Here is a 27,414-nt window from a genome sequence, read left to right on the forward strand (position 1 = left end):
CATTTCATATGTGGTATTGATTGCATCAAATATTTTAAAAAGTACACCTTATTAATTAAATGCATTTATTATTAATACGTAATAATAATAATTAAATACTTATTAAATGTATTTATTTTATGGTGCTCAGGATCAAACCCAGGCCCTCACACAGCAGACCTGGCTCTACCATTGAGCAGTATCCCCAGCTCTTCAGATGTCTAACAGCATAATAGATTGAGAAACTAAGACTCTGCTCCTGGGAAGTCTTTGAGAAGTTCTATTTATTAATTTACTTATTGGCTGAGATTGAACTCAGGGACGCTTAGCTACTGAGCCACATCCCCAGCCTGTTTTATATTTTATTGAGAGACAAGGTCTCACTGAGTTGCTTAGGGCCTTGCTAAGTTGCTGAGGCGGCTTTGAAGAGTTTTAATTCATAACCAATACTTTAAAATTACAGATTCAGTCTTTACAAACTCCAATTATGGAAGCACTATCACCTACTGAAAAGAAAACAGAGTTTATTATCACCTTTATGTTTCAACACATTCCTTCCTTTGCTGAGGCGTGAAATGAGTATTATATACTGTCACATATTACAAAGATTTCTTAAAAAATCTATTGGGAAACTGTTCAGTTGTTCATATATGGAGTTACCACTATGTTGCTAGACTGTCTTAAAAAATAAGAGGGCTGTGGGTATAGCCCTGCCTACCTACCATGTGAGGCCCCCCTGAGTTGAATCCCCAGCACAACAGAAATAAATAAAATAGTAATCCACCTCATCCCTTTCTCTCCATTTTCTTATCCTGCTCTACTTTTTTTTTTTTTAATTCTACAGGATATATAATTATCTGATATTGTATTATTGCTTTCTTTCCCCAACTAGAATATAAGCTCTATGATGGGACTTTTATTTATTTATTTATTATTAATTTATTTCTCCAGCACCCAGTATGTTCTCCCCAAATAATTGACTACACTTAATGAACAAAATCATTTATGCCTCAAAACTGTTTAAATAGTATTGCTATAGTTTACAGAAAACCATGGCCGCAGAGGTTAATAAGGGCCTGGGAATAAATGGAGAGAAAAGAAGTCTGGGTTTGATGATTGATTTCTGAAATGAGTGAATCAAAGCGAAGTTGTCTGGCCTGTAGGCAATAAGAGAAACCCAAACCACAAATCAACACCAAATATGACGTTGGCCACGCAAGAAGTGCTACTAGATAACTGAGTCGCTTCCGGCATGACGGGCTCAGCACTTATAGGTTTGGACAGTTACATAATTAACCAGGCCTTGGGTTCCCTTTGGCTCTTGGGCGGGGCTCACGTGCGGGGCCTCGAGACCGGAAGTAGGTCCCCAAGAAATCCGCAGCCGTTGGCGAATTCCGGAAGGAATTCCAGCGCGGGAGGTGGGGCGAGCGGTCACCGTGTTTTACGTAAGTGCGCGAGGGCGCAGCAGGAGCCCGGATGGGGATGGGGGGGGGGGGTCCTGGAAACCGTGCACCCCTCTGATTGGCCGTGAGGGGGACCAGGCGTTCACAATCCGCCCTACGGCTGTGATAGCCTGCGTCGTCATGACGCTATCAGGGAGGAAGAAGGGGCGGGTCTAGGTGCACAAGGGGCCAGCCGATTGGCTGGGAGGCGGGGGAGCCGGTCAGCCCGCCCGGCTTGAGGGCGGCGCTGCGGACCTATTCCGGGTGTTTGCGACCGGCTTCAGGGAGATAAACATGGCAGCTCGCACTGGTCAGAATGCCCTGGCGAGGGTGGTCTCGGGGTGCCGCCCCGGGTTGGCGACAGCAGCCGCGGTTCCGGCGCAAAGGTCTGCGCGGAATGTCAGGTAATAAACAAGGGGGGCGCGGGGACGAGAGCTGTTTTATTCCCGGGCCTGCTGAGTGGCGAAACACGGAGATTTTGGGGTTGAGGAGGAGCCGGACCCCGCGGGTTTCCATGTCTGTGGAGAAGTGTCGGCATTTGAGGGGCTCAGGCGCCGCGCCCGAGGCTGGCCGGCTTTTGGTGGTTCGGTCTCGGCGACTGGCTGCCCTCGCCAGCGGCGGTGAGGCATTGGCGGAGCGGCTCTGGACGCCTTTGAGGAAGCCGCTGAGCCACAGGTGTTTGGGGGCTCTTCCGGTCGCCTTCCCTTAGGCCGGTTGTGGCCGCAGGAGAGTTTTCACTTTGCGCGGGGGCTGGGAGTGTAGCTCAGTGATCACTAGCATCATAGGCTCCTGACCCTGGATGCCGTCCGTGCTATCGCGGAAACACCACGACTAACAGAGCCTTTGCGCGAAAGGGTTTCTCGCTGCTGGGAATTTGGGAGTTTGTGGCCTAGCTATGAGCCCCCTTTTATTCCCCCTTCTTGCCAGGTGATCAGGCGCGTTTTTTCCAGTGGAGTGTTTTGTCCGCCTATGTGGCAGTTATAAAACTAAATGTAGCCAACGAAGAGCACCTGTTTTGATTCGATCCGTTCCCCACTCCGCTGCAACTCAGAGGTCTTGTAACCTTGTACCAGAGTCTGTCTTTGATTTTCCTGGTTGGTTCCTTTATTGAGAGGTGGGGGTGGAAACGGAGGTGGAGACATGAAGGATACCCTACTTTTACTATTTCCTTTTTACTAATAACATTGTGAAGAATTGTACTCGAAAATTAGTGTTGAAAATGAATACATATTTATACAGAATGGGATGACGTGAGAGCACAAATCTGGTTGACCCCTAGGCCATTTATGTTCAATGAAGAATTTTAAGAAGTAACAGTAGCACACCTCCAAATCCTTTTAGACAAATTGGATAAAACAAGTAAAATCAGAAATTATTTACTTTTGCTTTAGGAAATAACCTTAAAAGGTAATTCTAAACAGAACACAACCGCCTCATACTTTAGATCTGCTTGTGCTCCTCTTACAAAATACTGGTTCGCAAATAAAAGTGTTACATTAACATAGATTTTGGCCTTTATAATAGAGTATTTGAGAGAATAGTATTGGAAGAGTACTGATAAAAAAGAAGGGCAAAAGAAGTCACGTGGTGCAAGCCTGTAATTACAACTATTCCTGAAGCTGAGGCGGAAGGATTGCAAGTTCAGTGTTTGGGCAGTTTAGGGGAACCCTGTCTCAAAATTTAAAAATTAGAAGAGCTGAGGATGTAACTCAATCGTAGACCTTATCAGATTGGTTTTGATCTCTAGTACACAAGAGGGGAAAAAAGTTGTCTTCAATGTTGTACAGTGATCATTTCATGTTTATCTGTATTTATGACTGTATGGCTCTTCATATTGCAGTTGAAAACTTATTTTGGTGCTGGGGGTGGAACCCAGGGCCTTGCACATGCTTAGCACAGGGTTCCTACCACTGAATTGTACACTCCTAACTCTAATATTGATAGTGTGTGAAAACAGATGTGTGATATAGGGCACTGAACCATAGCATGATAGCACACTGATTAGGAAACCTCTTAATTTGCTTTATACACAAAAAAATTGGGGTGCTGGGGGAGCCATATATGAATCTGCTACAAAACTGTATGCAGTGAAAAGTATGCTTTTTAGCCAAACAGCCAGTTACTCAATTCACCTCTTTAGAAATAAAGATCTTACTTTTTTCTTTCTTTCTTTATCTTTTTTTGGCAGGGTGGAGGTTGGGGGGGGGGGGAATCACCCTAGGGCCTTGCACATACTAGGCAAGCACTCTACCACTGACCTACATCTGTAGTCCTATTATCTTTTTAAAAGTAAAGACTTTTGTCAGAGAAGCTGCCTTTTCTGATACTGATTTATCACAAAATTATTAATAACTGGGCATAGTAACTACCACATGATTAGCCTCCAACAACAAATAACAAGGTACCCATGGGGTGCAGGAAGAGGGAAAAGTAGATAAAACTTAGAACAGTTGAAGATAACTAAAGAATGTGTAGGTTTTATATATTAAATTTAGTTTTTGTAATCAATCTAGCTAACAGATATCAGAAATCATTTTTTTTTTTTTTATGTGTGTGACTTATTTTTTAAGGGAGAAGCTTAAATCACTGCCTAATAATTTTATTTTCATCGTGCAGGACTGGGGGTATGGCTTGACGTTAGAGTGCTTGCATAGCCTGTGGGAGGCTTTGGTTTCAATCCCCAGAACTACAAAGTAGTAGTAGTAGTAATAATAATAATAATAATATATTGGTCCATTGTTTTGTTTCATTAAGCAGAGTGACTATAGTTCATTATTTGTGTAACCTCACCTTTAAACAAATTCAAAAGATATACCAAAAAAAGTCACAATAGGCATCTTTCACATAACAGAAGCCATATTTTAAAAGATTTTTGGGAACCCATTTATAACACTCTTCTAGGAAGACAATAATCTAAAGTGGATATTTTGTTTTTGTTATGTTTTTAGCTAAAATAATATTATAGCTGTCTTTGAAATGTGCTTTTACCATCACTTTAAAATCAGCTATTACTTTGGTGTCATAGAAAACTTAAAATTCACAAAACCATTTTACTTTTCCATATTTTCATTCTTAAACTTTTTTGTTTTTATAGCTGTATACATAAGAGTCTTAGATAAGTTCATACAGTTTATATTGTTCTTTTTTATTACATTTTAACAAACAGTCATGTAGTAATTAACTTAACCATTTTCATTGACCTCTATTTCATTGCCTCTAGAATAAGCCCATTCAAATTGTGTATGTGTGGTGCTAGGAACTGAACCCAGGTCCTGTGCACATTAGACAAACATTCTAACACTGAGCTAAATCCCCAGCCCTCTTTCAGTTTTTTTTTTTTTTTTTTTTTTTTTTGTGGTGCTGGAGATCGAACCCAGGGCCTTGTGCTTGCAAGGCAAGTACTCTACCAACTGAGCTATCTCCCCAGCTCCTCTTTCAGTTTTTATAAACAACTAATTGTTCAAAACATCTTTTTTATTTTTTAACTTTTTTATTATGGAGCCCAAATTTGGTTTCCTTTTAATTGTGCTGCTTTTTTTTGCATTTTGAAGCCATATTCTCAGGTATCCTTTAACTCCTGGCTGAATATTCTCAATTTCATCAACTGTTCCTTATTCTTTATATCCTTTGGATTCTCTCTTGTTCCTCAGCTAAACTGTAGGGTCTCAGTGTCCTTCAAGAAATGTTATTTATGTATCCATAATACTTATATAAATCAAATATTATATATAATAACATGAGATTTCTCAAGGTCTCTGTTTTAGTCAACTTTGTGGTGCTGTGACCAAAGTACCTGACAAGGGCAACTTAGAGGAGGAAAAGTTTATTTTGGCTCATGGTTCTGGAAGCTCAATCAATGGTCAGCGGAGTACACCGCTTTGGGCCCAAGATGAGGTGGAGCATCATGTCCAAAGGGCTTTGTGGAGGAAAGCTGCTCACTCATGGCAAGGTCAGGGAGCAAAGACAGGAAAGGTGGAAGGAGCAGAAGGAAAGATGAGCCACTTCCAGGGCACACCCCCAGTGAATCCACCTCCTCCAGTCATGTATGCCAGCCTATCATTACCACCTGGTTAGTCCATTCAAACTAGGATGACCTGGCTAGGTTATAGCTATCATAATCTAATCATTTCACCTTTGGCTATTTCTGCATTAACACAGGAGCTTTGGGGGGAATACCACATATCCAAACCATAAAATTCCACTCTGGCCCCCAAAAGATTATGTTCATTTCACAATACAAAATGCTTGTAATTCATCTCCAAGAGTCTCATAGTCTTAAGTTTTAGTATTGCTCAAAAGTCCAAGTCTTAAGTCTCATCTGAGACTCAAGGCACACTCTTGGCTCTGAAAGATCAAAAGCAAGTTACAGGGAGACACAGAGAAAAGGAATGGTGTTGGGCGTGGTAACGCATGCCTGTAATCCCAGTGATTCAGGAGGGTGAGGCAGGAGGAGGATCCAAGTTCAAATCCAGCCTCAGCAAACTTAGGTCCTAAGCAACTTAGCAAGGCCCTGTGTCAAAATAAAAAATAAAATGGGCTGGGGATGTAGTTCAGTTACGTGCCCCTGGGTTCAATCCCCAGACCAAAAAAAAAAAAGAAGAGAGAGAGAGAGAGAGACAGAGGGGCTGGGGTTATGGCCCGGTGAAGCACTTGCCTAGCATGTGTGAGGCACTGGCTTCAGTTCTCGGCACCACATAAAGATAAATGAATAAAATAAAGGTCCATCAACATCTAAAAAAATAAAAAGAAAGAAGCAAGGAATGGGGCCAAAGCAAAACCTAATCCCAGCTGGACAAACTGTTTTTGTAGTTCCACCTGGAGTATTTGGGTCATATGGTGACAAGATATAATTTCCAAAAGGTTTGGGCGGACTCATGCCTTTGGTCTTGCTGGTTGCAGCACACATGGCTCTGTTTCAGCTTGGCACTCTCTGCAGCTAGCAGCTTTTCTTGGCAGACAGTCGACATTACTGGTATTTCTTAATTTATGGGATCTCCATTCCAGTTTCAGCTTCACTTTCACAGCTTTACACATTGCCTGCTCAGGGGCAGTCTGCAGGGATTCTGACCCTACTGAAATCAGCTTTGAGATGAAACTAGATTTCCCTGCTTCTCCTGGCAAATGGGGTTTGTGCAGGCTGCAGGCCTCACCAGTTTCCTTCTGTGTTCTTGTCTGGCAAATTTGAAGAATAAAATACATGGACAGTAATGAAAAGGAAGAGTGAACAGAGTAGGATTTATTTAAGTGAGAAGAGATAAAACTCCCGTGGTATGGGAGAGGACATGATAGTGTTACAGGAAACTGAGGCAGTGTGAAGGACCCCACCCACTTCAAGTCAGAAAGATTTCAGACATGTTACACTTTCAAGGGAGAGAGTGGGTCCTCCCAGAGAGGAGAGGGACAGTGTGCCTCTCCTGCACTCTAGTTTTATTGGGGATCCCAGAGAAGTTTCCAGAGAGTTCCACCCAGGTCCACCTCTTGACTTTTGACTGATAGCAACATTATATGAGACTTTCAGGTTCCCACTGCCGTGACAACTCTAGGGTACTTTGGCCCATGCTGACTGATTCTAAATGAATCACTAATCATACATTTTTAGAGTTTATAGTTAGGAGGAATTGTACTTATCTTCCTGAGTTCCAGGATCTGGTCTGTAAAAAGAGTCACAAAAACAACCCCCTTCAGGGTAACTTGGGTTTCACTTATCAGCATTATTTCAGGCCTGCATTTCTCCTGCAGATTACAGTTTGGTGAGGAACACGACATATCCTGTCCACTTAATCTGGGCATGGCTGCAGGTAAATTGCTTCTTAGAAAAGAAAGCATGTACAGGTCAGCACAGTGGGCCCATTTTTTAGAACTACTCCTTTAATCTTATGTTCCTATCACTTGCATCAGTCTGCCCCCATCACTACTATACTTTGCCTGGTCTCTCAGTCCTTTTGAAATTATGGTGGAAGCCACCATAACCCCTCAACTCCAGGATCCTGTATTCCTGTAGAACTAGCACTATGTGGATGACATCAAGGCCTGCTGGAAGCTTGCTCAAGAACTGGGACCCCCGAAATTATGGCTCTAATGAATTCTGAGTGTCTGGGAAGCTGAACAGGGTGAAAGAGCTTAGTAGGCTCCCTTGTGTATGCAGGGCACCCCATGATATCTTCTCAAATAATTTTTTCCTTCTATACTGAGCTTTTAATGGGTGTGGCCTTAACAAGTTTCTAATATGCCCTCAAGCCATCTTTTCTGTTGTCTCTGTGAAGTACTTAGCATCTCTTAGTGGCTGTAATCTTGTTAACAATCATATCATCCTTGGCCCCAGTTATACAAGTATTTTTCTGGTATAACTGAAAGGTTTTCCTTCTAGTTTTTAAAATCTTCAACTCTGCCTTTTTCCTCCCCTGTGTGTGTGTGTGTGTGTGTGTGTGTGTGTGTGTGTGCACGCGCACGCGCGCTCGTGTGTGCGTGTTGCTGGGGATCAAAATCAGAGCATCACACATGCTGGGCAAGCACTCTACCACTGAACTACATCACCAACCCTTCAGCTCTTCTTTCTGTTCCTCATTCTCACAGTGTACCTGACTCAAGGCTGATAGCAACATCCGTGCCATCTCCTGAATGCTGTGCTGCTTTGACATTTCCTCTGCCAGATTAATTAGTCCCATCACCATTAAATTCACCTTCACTAAAAGTCTCAGGACACGGACAACATGTTCTTTGCCAGAATATAACACAAGTGGTGGCTCGTTGCATTCCCAGAAGAGTATTTTTTCCCCTGTGAAACCTCATGAGCACAGTTCTTATTCCTGATGGCATTTTGGTCTTCTGAGTTCCCACCAGAATTACTCATTAAGCTCTGCTGCAGCTGGGTGTGGCAATGCATGCCTATAATCCTAGCAGCTCAGAAGGCTGAGACAGGAAGATCACAAGTACAAAGCCAGCCACAGCAACTTAATGAGGCCCTATGCAGCTTAACAAGACCCTGTCTCAAAATAAAAACTAAAAAGTGCTGAAGATGTGTCTCATTGGTTGAGCACTCCTGGGTTCAATCCCTGGTACCAAAAAAATGAAATAAAATAAAAAATTAAAAAGCTCTGCTACAACATTCTAAGGTTTTTCCATCCTGCATTTCCAAACTTCTCAAAACAACTCCCACAAATAATTTCCAAAGACTGCTGAGCCACAGGATCAAGTTAGTTACAGTAACAACCCCACTTTTGATATTAACTTGTTTTAGCTGACTTTACATAACTATGACCACAGTATCCAACAAGAACACTTGAGAGGAGGAAAAGTTTATTTTGACTCACAGTTCTATAGGTTCAGTCTTTGGTTAGCAAAGTCCACTGCTCTGGGCACAGAGTGAGGTACAGAACCTCATGGCCAAAGAACCCTATGGAGAAAAGCTCCTATGCTCATGCAGTATCAGGAAGCAGAGAAAAGGAAGGTGGAAGGGGCAGCAGGGAAGATGAACCCTTCCAGGGCACACTCCCAGTGATCCACTGCCTCCAATCTTGCCCACCTGCTCACAGTCACCATCAAGTCAATCCTTTCAAACTAGGGTGAAGTGATCAGATTACAGCTCTCATAATCTAGTCAATCGTTCATCTCCAAATATCCCTGCATTAATGCAGGAGCCTGTGGTTGATACCTCATATCTAAACCATAACAGCTACCCTATTCCCCTTTAAAAAGGTATTTGGCAGGCATGGTGGCGCACGCCATGCTGCAGCAGGAGGATTGCAAGCTCAAAGCCAGCCTCAGCAATTTAAAGAGGCCTTAAGCAACTTAGTGAGACCCTGACTCAGAATAAGTAAAAAAGGTCTGGGGAATGTGATTCAGTGATTAACTGCCCCTGGATTCAATCCCTAGTGCCGAAAATAATAATTTAAAGGTTTGATTTAATGAACCTTCACTTTTCCTCCTTTGCTGGTACTGGGGATTAATGCAGGGGCATTTTACCACAGAAGCACATATCCAGCCCTTTTGATTTTTTTTATTTTGAGACAGGGTCTCACTAAATTGCCCGGGCAGGCCTTAAATTTGCAGTCTTCCTGCCCTAGCCTCCTGAGTTCCTGGGATTATAGTTATGCACCACTGTGCCTGTTGAAATTTCACTCTCCTATATGAAACTCTTCAACAGCTTCTTATTAAGAATAAATTTCAGCCAGGCATGATGGCACACGCCTGTAATTCTAGCAACTCAGGAGCCTGAGGCTGGAAGATCACGAGTTCAAGCCAGCCTCAGCAACTCAGAACCTAAGCAACTTAGTGAGATCCTGTCTCAAAATAAAACCAAAGAGGGTTGGGGATATAGCTCAGTGGTAAAGTCCCTGGGGTTTGGTCTCCAGGAACCTCTTCCCCACCCCAAATTTTCAAATTTCTTTATACTGGCTAGCAGTACACACCATGATCCAACCACTGTCTCCAACATTATTTCTTGCTACTCTCTTGGCTTCCATACTGCTTCTATACTGTTGGTCTTTTTTTGTCTCTGGACACTGCCAAACTCTTTCCCTATAGCCTGGAATGCTATAGTAGTGTTACCTATCCCTCTCTCCCATTTTTATATATATATATATATATATATATATATACATACACACACACACACACACACACACAAATGAAAATATCTTTGCATATTCATATGTGTACACACATTTATTATGTACCAACTTACCTCTTTTCTGTCTGCATGGAAACTTCTTTTGTGTTACATCTTAGCTGACATAGAACTTCAGAGGACTTCCTAGGACACCCTGACTAAAGGATAGGTCCTGAGGTCCTCATTATATATTTCTACCCTTTCTTTTCTACTACTTTTTCTTTTCTTTTTTTTGAGATGGAGTCTTGGGGTCTTGCTATGTTGCCCAGGCTTGTCTCAAACTTCTGGGCCCAAATGATCTACCTCCTAAGTAGCTGGGACTACATGTTCACATGGTGTACTCAGCTCTTTTCTGGTACTTGTTTTGAATTCTCAACTGTAATATAATCTTCATAAGGTTCTTATTTGTTCTTTCACCATTAATCCTTAGTGACTAGTGCAGTCTAACACAGAATAGGAACTCAAGTATGTGAACTGATAATGAATGAACAGTAGTGTAAAATAGTTATGCAATATCTCATTAGGGAAAGTTAAAATAGCTAGGTGAACAAGATATTTCTTTTCTGGAAAGAGATAACTTTTTGTGGTAGAAGTTTCCAGTCTAATTGTGAACTGTTGTTTTTTCTTTTCTTTCTTTCTTTTTTTTTTTTTTTTTCTTGTACTGGGAATTGAACCCAAGGGTGCTTACGCACTGAACTACATCCCCAATCCCTTTTATGTTTTTTTTTGAGACAGGGCCTTATTAAGTTGCATAGGAAGTTGTTGAGGCTAGCCTTGAACTTGTGATCCTCCTACCTCAACCTCCCAGGTGGCTGGGGTTACAGGCATGAGCCTGGTGGTCCAGCTATTTTTAGTGTTTTTTGTTGTTGTTGTTGTTGTTTTTAATTTTTATTTATAGACTGCATTTTGATTTGTTGTATTTTTAGTTTTCTTAATGATGTCTAAAAGCTTTTCTTTTTCTTACCAGACAGTAGTGGCCCATACCTGTAATTTCATTGACTGGGGAGGTTGAAGCAGGAGGATGGGTAAGTTCAAGGCTAACCTCAGCAACTTAGCAAGACCCTGTCTCTAAATAAAAAATAAAGAGAAAATAAAGACTAGGGATGTTGCTCAGTGGTAAGGCACCCCTAGGTTCTATCCCCAGTAGAAAACAAAGATTTATTTTTTTTCTCTTTGTGTGCACGTGTGTGTGTGTTGTTGTTGTTATTTTACTCTGAAGTTACAAAATCTTGTGAAATATAATTTTTTTACAGTCTCTATAATTTGTGCTTCCTGTTAATTTTTACTGTCACTCTAAATCCGGTAATTTTTGTCTTTTTAGATATTTGGCTTCCTGTGGTATACTGATGAGCAGAACTCTTCCACTACATAACTCTGTTTTGCCTAAGGAGATATATTTAAGAACTTTCTTCAAAATCGCTTCACCTTTAATAAACAAAAGAAAAGAATATTCAGAGAGAAGAATTATAGGGTTTGTATACAATAATTCTTCTAAAAGAACACATTCACGATTATTTATAAAGTATTGTGCCTTTTCTCTCTGGATTATTTTCTTAGACTAAACTTTGCTTTTTCTAGATTGGTTTTTCCATTGCCCTTGCAGTTTTATAAATATTTGTTGAATGATTATAAGATAGATTTAAACCTTGACATAAAATGAAAATAATATATGACCATTTCTGTATGCTGTATTTTTGGCAATTCTAGAGAGGAATTTAAACAGAGAAAGCCTCAAATTCAGTTGATTCCAAAAGTACTTTTTTATAATTTAGGTTGTGATTGTTTAAATTACCATATCATTTTTGGGGTGAAACAGTGTTAAGTCTTTATAACCAAGAGTAGTATATATCTGACTTATTATTTGGGTTTTATTTTATAAGTATCAATGGAGTTTTTTTCATTTAAGTCCTGACACATTTTTGTTAAATTTATTTCTAGGTATTTTGCATTGCTATGCTAGTGTTTTCTAACTGGTTTTGGTTAACATAGGAAAGGTATTGATTTCTGTTTACTTTCTAACAGGCCATCTTACTAAATTCTGAATTGCTTTTCTGGATTGATATTTGTTTCACCTACCAGTTGATAAATTTGCTTAATATTTTCAGCACATATGCTCTATTTGATGCTTTAGCTAATATTTTCAGAACAGTGGCATCTTTGTTATTTCTTACCATAATAGAATTGCTTTTGATATTTTATTATCTATGGAGTTAATCATATAGTTTTCCCTTTTTTGCAATTAATATTATTAGAATAGTAAAATTCTTTATATTAACTTATTCATATATCCCTAAATTAGTTGCACTTGATCATTATGTCTTTTTAATATATTGCTGGATTCTATTTGTTGATATTTTTCTGAAGAGTGCCTCTGTACTTACAGGGCGTTGGTATGTAACTTTATTTTCATGTTCTTTTATAAGGTTTTCGTATTAGGAGGTTATGCTGACTCATAAAAAGAATAGGAGGAGCAGGAGTGGTGTTGCATGCCTATAATCCCAGCTCTTTGGGAGACTGAGGCAGGAGGATCACGTATTCAAGACCAGCCTGAGCAATTTAGCATGACCCAGTCTCAAAAGACTATAATTCAGTGGTGAAGTGACCCTGGGTTTAATTCCCAGTACCCCAAACAAAAACAACAACAAAAAAACAATAGGCAGTTTCCTTTTCTTATGTTCTAAAATAGTTCATTTTTCTTTCTAAAATTGCAACAGTATTACTGCTTACATATAAATAATAACATGGAAGCATATAGTCTAAGGAGTTGGTCTATTTTGTGTGTGTGTGTGGTGCTGAGGATTGAACCCAGGGCCTTATGCATGTGAGGCAAGCACTCTACCAACTGAGCTAAATCCCCAGCCTGAGTTAGTCTATTTTTATCCCTCCTTTTCTCTGAGTTGATTTTGTTTATATCCTTCCACACTTTTTAAATGTATTCATTATGGATGTTCTGTTGACAATAGTAATTTTTAAGAGAAAACAAATAACAAGTTTAAATTGAGGAAATGTAGTATATTTTTATACTTTTGTTGTACATATTTTACTTTATAATGTGTTTTTCTCATTAATGACATACTTTAAATTTCTTTGCTTTAAAATGTATATTCAATCCTATTTTTCAAGTAACCAATATAGAGTCCCATAGTAATCTTATTGTGGTTTATTAAACATTCACCTATTTATTTATTTTTCTTATTAACTTAGAAGTATTGGGAATTGAACTCAGGGCCTTGCACATGCTGTGTAAGTGCTCATTAGCTATATATTCCCATCCTTTTAATTTTATTTTGAGACAGGGTCTTACTAAGTTGCCTGGGTCTGCCTCAAACTTGTGATCCTCCTACTTCAGCCCCCTGAATAGCTGGGATTATAGCCATATTCCACCTTGCCTTGCATGATTAAGTACTGGCAACTAGTGAAAAATTGAAAAATCACCTCTACAGGCCACATTCAACCCATGAGCTGCCAAATTGTTACCTCTGTTGTGTGTGTCTATGTAGACCCTTCTAATTTCTGTGTTGTTTTGAAGTCATTCATTCTACGCTGTGGTTCAACATATATGCAAAATAGTTTACAAATAAGTTTTATTCACTTCAATTTAAAGTGTATGTATATATAACAAGCTGTTAACACCCCTCATCTTTTTTAAAAGATATTCAATGCAGGAAATGTATGATGTAGTATCAGAAATGGAGAATTACAAGCATTTTGTTCCTTGGTGCAAAAAATCAGATGTAATATCAAAGAGATCTGGATATTGTAAAACACGATTAGAGATTGGATTCCCACCTGTGCTGGAGCGATATACATCAGTAGTAACCTTGGTGAAACCACATTTGGTAAAGGTAATAATTCTGGTTTTTGGTTTTTTTTTTTTTAATTTCCCAAATAATATCAAATAGTTTTTGGTTTTGTTTTTGTTTTTTTTACGGTGCTGGGGATTGAACCCAGGGCCTTGTGCTTGACAGGCAAGTGCTCTACCAACTGAGCTATATCCCCAGCCCCCAAATGGTTTAATGTATAAAAGCATAAAAAGATGTCTGTAAAGGGATGGGATTGTGGCTCAGTGGTAGAGCACTCGCCTAGCATGTTGTGAGGCACTGGGTTCGAGCCTCAGAACCACATAAAAATAAATAAATAAAGATATTGTATCCATCTACAACTAAAACAAAAAAAATTTTTTTAAATGGCATCTTTAAACTAGGAGGGGAGGAAATGAGCCATTTCTTTTATCTCCTAATTGTGCTATTCTGTATACAATATTAGCATTATCCTTTTTTTAAAAACTGTTAAGGACTAACCACATCATAAGAAAGATCACTTGGGCCACACAAGTGAGAAATGTTTTAATTTAATCTTTGCAATATTTTTTTGGCGGGTGGGGGGTACGACAATACTGGGGATCCTCGGGGACACTCGACCACTGACCATCCCCTGCCCTATTTTGTATTTTATTTAGAGACAGGGTCTCACTGAGTTGCTTTTGCTGAGGCTAGCTTTGAACTCATGATCCTCCTGTCTCAGCCTCCCACTGGGATTACAGGCTAATCTTTGCATTATTTAAAAAAAAAAAAAAAAAAAATATATATATATATATATATTTTGAATGTTGGGGAGAGATTTAATAAGTATATTTTTTAAAAAGTTAAGGAGTGAAAAGTGGTAAGAAGGTGAGGAAAGGTAGAAAAGATACAGATATGTTGAGGGCTGAGGTCCTCCTGCTATTGAACAGCTCCTGTTACCTTATATAATCATCTTCAGAGAAGAATACACCTGTAAAAAAGGAACCCAGACTTAGACACACAAAAATGCAGAATTCCATGGAAATACCTTGTAGTGACCAAAGCTTTTTTTTTTAGTACTGGGTATTGAACCCAGGGGTGCTCTACCACTCAGTTACACCCCAACTCTTTTCATGTTTTATTTTTCAGACAGGGTCTCCCAGGTTACCCAGGCTGGCTTTGAACTTGCCATCCGCCTGCTTCAGCCTCCCACATAGCTGGAATTACAGACATATGCCACTGTGCCTAGTTAATGGCTGTTTTTAAGGCTGAGTTTTGTTTTGTGCTCACAGGATTTAATGGTGATATTATTTCTTTTTATTTGGCCAGAGCTGAAGGCCAAAGCCAGCTCTTTGTCATGCAGTGAAGGGGCTACAACTTTCTCTTTTGGTACCAAGGATTGAATCCAGGGGTGCTTTACCACTGAGCCACATCCCAGCCCTTTTGTTTTTATTTTATTTAGAGACAGGATCTCTCTGAGTTACTTAGGACCTTGCTAAGTGGCTGAGGCTGGCTTTGAACTTGTGATCCTCCTGCTGAGCCACTGGGATTGCAGACATGTGCCACTGTGCCTTCAACTTTCAACTGTGCTCTTTGTTTTATTAAATCTGGAAGGAGTGTACTGTTTAGTGAAGCTAAGACCCTGGAGTCTAGCCTGTTTTAGTCTCAAAACCTGAACTTCACTTAAAAGTTTGTGTGCCCATTCTGAGACTTTGCCATTATTAAAAATGTTTTCAGCTATTTTCCTCATAGTTTTGGAATTTCTAGCCACTATACTACCTTTCTTATAATTGCTAACATTTTACTGAGCTCTTTTTAATGCTTTAATTACTCATGTAATTCTCACAACAGCCCATTGAGAGTCAAGTCTTATTATTCCTTGCCTTCTAGAGCAAATTAAAACTTGGAAGAGTTAGATAACTTGCTCAGAGTCAAAGAGCTAACACTTTAATTTAGTCTGTCCAAAACCAGTGAATTATATATAATCTTAAGACTTTATTGTTCTCTGACCTCAATCTCTTACCATTCAAGCTCTTACAACTTTTTTTTAATGCAGAAGATTTATTTTTTTAATTTTTATTTTATAATTTTTTTCATACATGTATGTAGGGTAATAATGTCTCTCATTCTACCATCCTTCCCATCCCTAAGACCCCACCCCTCCCCTCATTTCCCTCTGCACAATCCATAGTTCCTTCATTCTTCCCTATCCGCCCCCGACTATGGATCAGCATCCACTTATCACAGAAAACATTCGGCTTTTGGTTTTTTGGGATTGGCTTATTTCACTTAGCATGATCTTCTCCAGTTCCATCCATTTACCAGCAAATGCAGTAATTTCATTCTTCTTTAAGACTGAGTAATATTCCATTGTTGTATGTATACCACATTTTCTTTATCCATTCATGTGTTGAAGGGCATCAAAGTTGGTTCCATAGTTTTAACTATAGTGAATTGAGCTTCTATAAACATTGATGTGGCTGCATCACTATAGTATGAAGATTTTTAAGTCTTTGAGTATAAACTGAGGAGTAGGATAGCTGAATTAAATGGTGGGTCCATTCCAGATTTTCTGAGGAATCTCCATACTGCTTTCCAGAGTGGTTGCACCAATCTGCAGTTCCACCAACAGTGTATGAGTGTACCTTTTTCCTCACATCCTCACCAACACTTATTATTGCTTGTATATATATATTTTTTCTGTACAACACTTTAATAAACCAAAACAAAAAGCGCTTCATGGTGTTTGAGTGGAAGTCTTAAGATCTAGAGCTGGCACTTTTATCTTCTGTTTTTTCTGTTGGGTATCTTCAGCATCTTGTAATTAATTACTTGATTCTGGGCAGGGAACTATCTGGTTTTAAAATGTTTCAATGTAACAAAACGTTCCACCACAGGTGAACCATATTGAGAATGCCTGAAGACTAGGAGGGGTTCTGGGAACCTTGGATCTTCCATAGTCATCCCTTCACTTCTTTCCTGTTCTTCTCCTGAGTGACCCCACTCCCTGGGGGTCTGTAACAGCAGTAGTTGACCTCTCCTGACTCTAAACCAGGTCCTAGACTTAAAGACAGTTTGAACTTTAATCCCCATTTCACTTAAATGGTAGTGGGATATCACTGTTGGACACATGGGATAAAAAAATCCTTGAGAATGTCTCTATTATTGCTTGTATTCTTGATAATTGCCATTCTGACTGGAGTGACATGAATTCTTATAGTACTTTTGATTTGTATTTCTCTAATTGCAAGAGATGATTTTTTCATGTTGATTATATTCTATTAAATGTCTGTTTAGTTCTTTAGCCCATTTGATTGGGTTATTTGTATTTTTGGTGTTAAGTTTTTTGTGTTCTTTATATATCTTGGAGATGAGTGCTCTGAGGTGCATGTGGTAAGGATTTTTTCTCATTCTATAGGCTCTCTCTTCACATATGGATTGTTTCCTTTGCTGAGAAGAAGCTTTTTAGTTTGACTCTATCCCATTTATTAAATCTTAATTTTACTTCTTGCCCTTTAGGAGTCTTGTTGAGGAAGTCAGGTCCTAAGCCAATATGATGAAGATTTGGGCCTACTTTTTCTTCTATTAAGAGCAGGATCTCTGTTCTAGTGCCTAAGTCTTTGATCCACTTTGAGTTGATTTTTGTGCAGGTAAGAGATAGAGGTTTAATTTCATTTTGTTACATATGGATTTCTAGTTTTCCCAGCACCATTTGTTGAATAGACTATCTTTTCTCCAGTGTATATTTTTGGCATCTTTGTGTAGTATGAGATAACCATATTTCTGTGGGTTTGTCTCTGTTTTCTCTTTTGTACTATTGGTCTACATGTCTATTTTGGTGCCAATACCATGCCATTTTTGTTACTCTTTCTCTGTAGTATAGCTTAAGGTCTGGTTTTCTGATGCCTCCTGCTTCACTCTTTTTGCTAAGGATTGCCTTGGCTATTCTGGGTCTCTTATTTTTCCAAATGAATTTCGTGATAGTTTTTTCTAGTTCTATGAAGAATGTCATTGAGATTTTAATAGGAACTGCATTAAATGTGTATAGTGATTTTTGGTAGTGTGGCCATTTTGACAATATTAATTATGCCTGTCCAAGAACATGGGAGATCTTTCCATCTTCTAAGGTCTTCACTTTCTTTCTTTAGTGTTCTATAGTTGTCATTGTGGAGGTCTTTCACCTCTTTTGTTAGATTGATTCCCACGTATTTTATTTTTGTTGAGGCTATTGTGAACGGGGTAGTTTTCTTAATTTCTCTTGCAGTGGATTTGTTGCTTATGTATAGAATACATTTGACTTATGGGTATTGATTTTATATCTTGCTACTTTGCTGAATTCATTTATGAGTTCTAGAAGTTTTCTGGTGGAATTTTTGGGATCTTCTAAATATAGAATCATGTCAACAACAAATAGTGATAGTTTGAGTTCTTCTTTTCCTATTCGTATCCCTTTAATTTCTTTCGTCTTTCTTATTGCTCTGGCTAGTGTTTCAAGGATGATGTTGAATAAAAGTGGAGAAAGAGGGCATCCCTGCCTTGTTCCAGTTTTAGAGGGATCTTGTAACTTAAATATTAGTGTTTTATGCAGCATCTAAATAAAGAACTCTTAAAAAAACATCCTAACCACTTTACCCTTGGACTTTCTTACCTTCTCTGGCTTCTTAAAATATACAGGATAAAGTCAATCTCTTTATCATTGTACACAGACCCACTTACTCCTCCCCCTGCCTTACTGTACAGGTATACCATATATCTTAAAGTTCCATGAATGCACCAAACAGTGCTTATTCCACAGGTCTGTGCTTTGGTATATTGTTCAATCTTCTACCTATAATGTACTTCTCTCCTTGCCTATTAATCCTTCAAATTCCAGCTGTCTGGTTTTACATTCTCCTTTCTTTTCATGTAAATCATTAGTCCTACCTCAGTGATTCTTCTGGGCTTTGTATATACTTTATTTTGGTCATATATTTTTTCAGCTGGGTTTTTTTTTGACATGATTGAGCAACTTGAGGGAAGGGTCCCTGTCTTTTTCATCTGTGTCCTCAGCACTACGACTGTGGGAATCATAGTCCTTTGATATGAAGCTCTCACTACCTGTATTCTTGGGCTGTTGAAGATCAGAGATGTTCATAATAGCCTGTTATTTTCAATACATCTGAGGAGAAAGGAAAGTATTTAAAAAATCTTCATAATAGCCTTTGTGATCATTGCTATCTCAGTTTTATGATGCTTAAGGAGATTAGGAACCCTAAAAAAATTCACACTGTAGCTGGGCACAGTTGCATATATTTGTAATACCAGCAACTTGGAGGCTGAGGCAGGAGGATCACAAGTTTGAGGCAAAACTGGGCAACTTAGCAAGATTCTGTCTCAAAATAAAAAATTAAAAAGCAGTGGGGATAACACTCATTGGTAAAGTGCCCCTTGGTTCAGTCTCCAGTACAAAGAAAAAGAAAATTTTACACTGTATATATCTGATTCCAAAGTAGTTTTCCATTATAATAAGCTGTATCACTTTATATACAAGTTTATTTTTACAAATATAATTGAGAATAACCCAGAACTGTGTATGCTTAGCTTTCAGTTGTCCCTGAATTCAGGTTTTAGATTTTAATACCTAATACATGTTTGTAAAATACAGTAATAATTATTCTAACAAAAGAACAACAGAAGACATGTCACATGTCTGTGAATTAACTGACTAAAATGTACCTATGACTTAATATGTCAGTAATTCTAATCTACATGAATGTGTAACAACCAGAAGCCCTTGGAAGTGTCCAGATATAACAGGGACAACAAACATTTCAAAGAATCTTACTTCCTGGTTTACAATATAAACATTTTGTTTGGGTTAGTTTATTTGATGGACTTGGTCAATTTACCTAGAACAACCAGCAGAAAGTCATTATCGTAACAGCTGCTTCTATGTTAGATATCATTGCTGTTTGGAGTAAGGTCTTTGGCAATATCATTCATGTCAAAACATACCAATAAAAATCCATGTGTCCTTGGACTACATCATTGGTATGAGTTCTCACTGCCATATTTTGTATAAAAATAGTCAGAGAGGGAGGTGTTATAGTATTTCCAACAGCTGTTTTTCCTTCAGTGTTAAGTTTCCTGTAAGCTTCTTTTGTGATTCTAAAGAAGGGCAAAATGTATTCTCTTTCCTAGTTTTTCACAGTACTGGGGATTGAAACCAGAAGAGCTTTACCACTGAATTACTTCCTGTCCCTTTTTAGGGTCTCACTGAGTTGCACAGACTGACCTTGAACTTGGTGATCCTCCTGTCTCACATCCTAAATAGCTAGGATTATAGGCATGCACCATGATGCTCAGCCAAAACGTATTATCTTAAACTTAGATTACTGAAATAATAAGATTTCATTATAGTTTTTTGTTTGTTTGTTTGTTTGTTTTTTAGATATGGTCTTGTTAGGTGGCTAGGTGGCCTTGAACTCCTACCTTAGCCTCCCCAGTAAGTGGCACTACACATATGTGTCACGATGCCTGGTTTGTTATAGATTTTTATAAATTAGAGAGTTGAGTTGGCTGTTATTGAACTATACATGTATGGCTACAAATTTACTTCTCCCCGGTGATTTAGCATAATATGATTTAACTTGGCTATCAGTTAATAGTTAGTATTTTAATTACTATTATATTATCATCTAAATAAATTTTTTTCTTCCCTTTTTTTTTTTAGTGCTGGAGATTGAACATAGGGGCTTGTGTATGCTGGGCAAGCACTTTACCACTGAGCTGTATATCCCTAGCCCTATAAAAATTTTTTAACATTCACTGGTTTCCATTTTTCAAATTAAAATAATGTTTTATTTTTATAAACACATGAATGGAGCACATAAATACTTTTTTAGCTTGGGTATTGCTGACCTTTTTATACATGGTATAATTATACATGGTATAGTTATTATACCATGTTACTGGCAGGTAATTCACAATGGTAATTCATTCAAGAGAATGTAGATGAAGAGGAATTTAGAAATGAAACTGTAAAAGATTCTCTGCTTTGGCTTCAATATCCAGAGATCCCGAATTTAGTCAGAGAAAGGGTCCTGTGTTCTTTGTTTAGGGGAGCTATAGCTGGGAAAGAAAAAGTGAAAAAATGTTTGGAGAAAAAACAGTTTATCTATGCAAGTCCTAATTTTACTGATGTATGTTTGTAGTAAGGGCAAGGACATTCTAAACTCTTGAGGGGAATCTGTCACCAAAGAAAAGGATAAATGAGCTTGAATAAAGACTTCAGGATATGCCTAAGGAGCTGAAACCTTAAAGCTTGAGGAGGAAATTGTATACTTTGAAACAACATTTTTAAATAATCTATTGCTAATGGAAAGTGATATGTATTCTTGAGGTCAGTTGTTTACTAGTGTAATAATGCCCATAATGTCTGAAGGTTTTAGATAAAGAAGCTGAACTGGGTGGGTGCCACAGGACTGTATTCCCAGCTACCCAAGAGACTAAAGTAGGAGTATTGCAAGTTTGAGGTCAGCCTGGGCAATTTAGTAAGACCCTGTATCAAAATAAAAAGGACTGGGGATGTGGCTCACTGGTATAGAACACTCCTGAGTTCAATCTCCAATACCACCAAAAAAAAAAATAGTGAAGGAAAGACTTAATGTGATTAACAAGATAAATTTGGGTAAAAAAGAATTATAGAATTGTTCTAACTGTACCAGGTACCTTATAACTATTTCAGCCATCTCATAGAAATGATATACAGCAGGTATTATTTTACATTTTAAGGAAACATGGTACAAGGGTTTAATTTGTTCAAGATCGTTTATAAGTGGTATATCTGGAAATAAGCTTCCGAAAAATCATTTCCTGTTGTACTGCTAGAAAAGAGGAATCTTAAGTAGTATAGTGGGTGATAACTGTGGAAGAGAGCAAAACTGTCAGTCTTAGGAATTTCAAAAGGGAAGAAAACTGACTAATTTTGGTTAAGAAGTTCCTTCCTAGTATCACAGTATTAGATATCTTCATCTCCTGTGGTCTGGTCTATAAAAATAATTACTTTTCAAAGAAAAATCAGTCATGGTAGAGTCTTGTAAATCCCAAGTATTTAACTGTATTTAACTGTAGTTTTTTTGTTTTTGTTTTTGTTTTGTCTTATTCTAGGCATCCTGTACTGATGGGAGACTTTTCAATCATTTGGAGACCATTTGGCGTTTTAGCCCAGGTCTTCCTGGCTACCCAAGAACTTGTACCTTGGATTTTTCAGTAAGTCTCTCATGAAGTCCTTGATTTGTTTCACATATAAAGTGAAGTTAGTGCTGTAGTTATATTGTATGCATAGAGATTACTGAAGCTCACTTTTTAAAAAAATCTCAAATTTCTGAGTATTGATTACATTTTTCTGTACCAGCGCTACAAACATTTTTTTTCCTGTTTTAATCTTCCAATGCTGAATATTTATTTCTTCTATTTTTTTCTACATTTTACAGATCCATAGATTATAGGATATGTGCCTGGGCTGGGGATGTAGCTCAGTGGTAGAACAGTTCTCTGTAGGTGTGAGGTGGGTTTGATCCCCTATAATGCAGAAAAAAACAGAAACAAAAAACACATGCCATGAATTTGCTACCAGCTTAGTATCAGTTAAAAACATTTAAATTCAGTAACAATTTAAAATCAATATCAAATTAAATCTATATATTGTATGTTAGTTGTAGAAATGAAGCATAAAGGGGAAATTATAATTTTAGAATCTAGGAACTCACAATTTTCTTCTTATCACTTTAACAGTAGAAAACTTAAAGGCCCCTCCCCCCCGGTAAATTTTTCTGTCCTTGTAATTCAGGAACTGAGGCATTGAATCTTTTTTTTTTTTTTTTTTTAACTATTGAATTCAGGGGTGAGTGCTTTATCACCACTGACCTATATCCCCAGCCTTTTTTTTTTTTTTGTCTTGCTAAGTTGCAGAGGATGGCCTAGAACTTATAATCCTCTTGCCTCAGCTTCCCAAATTGCTGGAATTACAGGTGTGTGCCACCATACCCAGCTCAGGCGTTGAATGTTAATATATGGTGGTGATCCAGGGGTGCAGTGGTACACATCTGCAGTTCCAACAACTCGGGAGGCTGAGGCAGGATGATTGTTTAAGTTTGAGGCCAGCCTCAGCAACTTATTAAGACCCTGTCTAAAAATTTAAAAAGACTAGGGATATAGCTAAGTTATAAAGCACCTCTGGTTTCTATTCTTGATGATGGGGAGCTGGGGTTGTAGCTCAGGGGTAAATTGCTCTTCTACCATGCAGAAGGCGCTGGGTTTAATGCTCAGCACTGCAAAACAAACAAAAAAGAAATGGTGGGCTGGGGAGATAGCTCAGCTAGTAGAGTGCTTGCCTTGCAAGCACAAGGCCCTGAGTTCGATCCCCAGTACCACAAAAAAAAAAAAAAAAAAGAAAGAAATGGTAATAGTTTCGGTAAAATTGTCTGATTTTGTTTTCGGCTCTTTCTCATGAAAATATTAGTGGACATAGTATATTCAAGGTCTTAGGTTCAGCCTCCAGCAACCTACCCCTCTGGCCCCCCCCCCCCCAAAAAAAAAAAATTAGTGGACCTTTGTTTTAAAAATATTTTTAGTTGTAGATGGACATAATACCTTAATTTTTATTTATTTTTACGTGCTCAGGATCAAAGCCACATACCTGCTAGGCAAGCACTCTACCACTGAGCTACAATCCCAGCCCAGATTAGTGGATTTTTTTTTTTCTTCTTAGACCTCTATTTTTATTTATTTGTTTTTATGTGTGCTGAGGATTAAACCCAATGCCTCACTCATGCTAGGCAAGTGCCCTACCTCTGAGCTACAACCCCAGCTCACTAATGGACCTTAATAGGACAACTGGGGACACTTGAATAAGGTCTGTATAGATTATAGTACTATTATCTAGAAATAGTAATTCCCTCTGTTAATTTCCTGATTTTGACAATTATACTGTGGTTATATAGCACATTAAAGTGGGAAAATGTGGGTGATGGGTACATGAGAATTCTTTTTAGTACTTTTTCAACCTTTTTATAAAAATAAATTTATTTCAAAATGCAACTTTGTGCTTGGGAGCATAGCTCAATGGAAGCACTGGGTTTGATCCCCAGTACTTCAGGGGGAAAAAAAAAAGGACAGAAAGTTAAAACATTTTAAAATTTAGAAGACATTTGGTCTTTAAAAAACTGTTTCTCAAAACATTTGCCTTGAATTCTATCTAGAACAATGATAGAGTTTAAGTAAAATTCTAAATCACTGGCTACTTATAAGATTGAATCACCTGCCCTTTCTGCTTTGGGGGTGAGTCATGCATGTATGCACACACAGGCGATCTCCTTGCTACTATTTTTCATTGGAATGATGCCTATGAGAACAGTTACTTGCCTTCCTTATTCCTTTTGTGAAGTAGGATAGATCTAAGGAGGGGTACATTAATAAGAACAGCAAAACTTTTCTAGTCTTCTCCAGCTTATTCAGATGTAGAGTGTTAGCTCTGAAATGAGATTCATTGGCCTTGTTTTCTTAAATTTATTGTGCCACAGTGCAATAAAGATGATTCCCTCTTCTGATGGTTACTAAAATCTCACCTCAATAAATCCACACAACTACCTTAGATATCCAGGTCACAGTGTAAACACCTTGTCCTAAGTGGAAAGTTAGCAGAAGAAAGATCGTCTTTTTTTTTTTCCTCTTTTTTTTAAATATTTTTTTTTAGATGGTTGATGGACCTTCATTTTATTCATTTATTTATATGTGGTACTGAGAATCAAACCCAGTGCTTCACATGTGCTACCCAAGCGCTCTACCACTAAGCCACAACCCTAGCCCCAAAGATCTTTCTAAAACAATTTTTAACATTTTCTTACAGATTTCTTTTGAATTCCGCTCCCTTCTACACTCGCAACTTGCTACACTGTTTTTCGATGAAGTTGTGAAACAGATGGTAGCTGCCTTTGAAAGAAGAGCATGTAAGCTGTATGGTCCAGAAACAAGTATACCTCGGGAATTAATGCTTCATGAAGTTCATCACACGTAAAGGAAAAAAAGAACTGGTGTCACCTATGTTTAATTTTAGTTCACTTTTAGGAGTGCCATTGAAAATTTGCACATAGAATATGGACCCACTTGTACATAGAATTATTTCTTCAATCAAGTATAATTCAGAGTAATGCATACCTCAACAGGTTCTACATTTATGATAATGGGATATCATTACTATTGCCAGAATATTGACATTACTCTTCTGTATAGAAGTTGAAACTGTAAATTTAATTTTTTAAATTATCACCTTACCTGAAAGAGGTTAGTTGAGATACTCCCTCAGTGGAGCATCTCCATATATATTAATCATATCATGTTTAAGTTATTACATTCAGAGTATTTGTAACTTATTGCTATAGGGCCTGCCATATGGCCTAGAATATTTGAGTAATCATCATACATTTAAAGTAAAATCTTTGATTTAAAATTCTGTTAATGAAGGTTCCCACTTCACTTTTTGGCACTTTTGGTATTTTTAAATTGTTCTTGTGGGTAGTAGTAGATAATTCACTGTTATAGTGAGGTTAGCTCCCAGGTAAATACTGAGAGTGTTTGTTTGATTTGGTGTTTTGTTTTGTTTTGTTTTGTTTTTGGTGAGTGGTCCAGAGCTTTATGGTACTTTTCCAGTAGTTTGCAGCCTTCTCCCAGGTTCTCTGGCTGCTCTTTCAATATTGCTAATCACGCATCAAATTTTGTCTACCAGAGTAAGCAACAGATGAAATAAGTTGGTTGATATATCTCCAGCACTATGCATCCCTATTTTCTATTTATTGCGTGTACTCACTTACAGTAATATAGTCCAAACATATTTTTTTAAATAAATGAATATAAGGACTGAAGTACTAACTTAATAAAGTTAATTTGTCTATTTTTTGTACAGTTATTTTGTTTATTGAAATCTTACTATATTGTTTCAAAGTGAAGTGGTATGGAATTTCATAACAAAAATACTTTTATAGGAGCAGACTGAAAAATCTGAGCAAAATCAGTCTCCCTATAATCAATACTAATCTCCTTCTCTCTTTTTGCTCCATACACACCACCCTCTGGCATTTAGTTAGTGCTACTAACTTTATTTTCTTCAATCAACAATCACTAATTTGCTTTCTATTTAAAGTGAGTGTGCATGAATTTGTTCAGTTAATCCGTTTTTTGAGTACCTGCTGTCTCTCAGACACTGACAATATAGTGGTGAAGAACTCACATTGAGTCACTGTGCTGTCACACAAGTAAAGCAATAAATTTTCAATTACAGATATCTTCCCAGAGAATAAGTGGTCTACATATAATCATGTACCTTTTCATAGCAAAGCTTTTCTTTTCTTTTTTTTTTTTTTTTTTTCTTTCTTTTTTGCGATGCTGGGAATCATTAAATTCAGGGCCTTCCATGTGCTTGACAAGTGTTTGACTACTGAGCTGTATCCCCAGCCCCCAGTTTTTCTTTCTTTTTTGTACAAAGAATTGAACACAGTGTGCTTAAACATTGAGTCACATCACCAACCCTTTTATTTTTTTATTTTGAAACAGGTAAGTCTTTGAACTTGTGATCCTCCTGACTCAACCTCCTGAGCCCACGGATTTTCTTAAAAAGAAAATCCCACGGATTTTCTTAAATGGTAAAACTAAAACTCATATGTGCCCTATACTGGATTGCTACTCTTTCGATAGAAATAAGAACTTATCAATGCTTTTACATATACCATAGGTAAACTTTTAGATTCAAAATCTTAAGTCATTGGGATGTATCTGAGCTCATATTACAGTATGTAATGGCATTTTGGTCACTGAACTCAGGAATACCCAGCTATTGCTTTGATCTAACTATCCCTTTGACTTATGAGGTTCCCTAGATACGGGCAGGATAGGCACAGATGAAGAACAGGAGACAGGTAGGAAAGACAGCATTGGTTTCAGCTTTGTCCAGTTGCTCTTGGTTTATGTAGAATCAAGGTTGTCCTAAATTTGAGATTAAGCTTAATTGCCTGATCTACTTTCTCAAGTTCTAGGAATTTTTTTTAGTAGTTGTCGTACTTAGGTTAACTACAGTACTTCCTTTATTTATACAGAAGCCACAATGATCATTTTGAAAGGGATGCTACATAACAAAGGGATCCTGAGACTCCAGGATATTTTTTAAATATTTTTTAAGTTGTCAGTGGATCTTTACTTTGTTTATATGTGGTGCTGAGAATCGAACCCAGTGCCTCACACATGGCTAGTATTCAAGCACATTACCACTGAGCTACAACCCCAGCCTCAAGACTAGGTTCTTTTTTTTTTTAATTAATTTTTTTTTTTATATTTACAGACTGCATTTTGATCCATTGTGCACAAACGGGGCACAACGTTTCATTTCTGTTGTTGTACACAATGTACATTCACACCATCCATGTAATTGTATATATATATATATATGTAGGGTAATGCTGTCTGTTTCATTCTTCTGTCTTTCCGACCCCACCCCTTTCCACCCCATTTTCCTCTACACCATCCAAAGTTCCTTCATTCTTCTCTCCCTGCCCCCAACCCCCCACCCCCATTA

The 27,414-nt window shown here is 38.0% G+C and overlaps 1 protein-coding gene across 1 annotated transcript; it reads left to right on the top strand.

Annotated features, from left to right (window-relative positions):
* The first annotated feature begins 1,665 nt into the window (after positions 1-1,665).
* COQ10B (coenzyme Q10B) lies at positions 1,666-25,755 on the top strand. The gene is made up of 5 exons (XM_079132597.1): positions 1,666-1,825; positions 11,351-11,500; positions 13,682-13,874; positions 21,960-22,061; positions 24,700-25,755. Exons 1-5 carry the CDS (start codon positions 1,716-1,718, stop codon positions 24,865-24,867), a joined length of 723 nt encoding a protein of 240 aa, XP_078988723.1. The 5' UTR covers positions 1,666-1,715; the 3' UTR covers positions 24,868-25,755.
* The last annotated feature ends 1,659 nt before the right edge of the window (positions 25,756-27,414 follow it).

Source organism: Sciurus vulgaris, assembly GCF_902686455.1.
Source record: "Sciurus vulgaris genome assembly, chromosome: 3".
NCBI classification, from domain to species: Eukaryota; Metazoa; Chordata; class Mammalia; order Rodentia; family Sciuridae; genus Sciurus; species Sciurus vulgaris.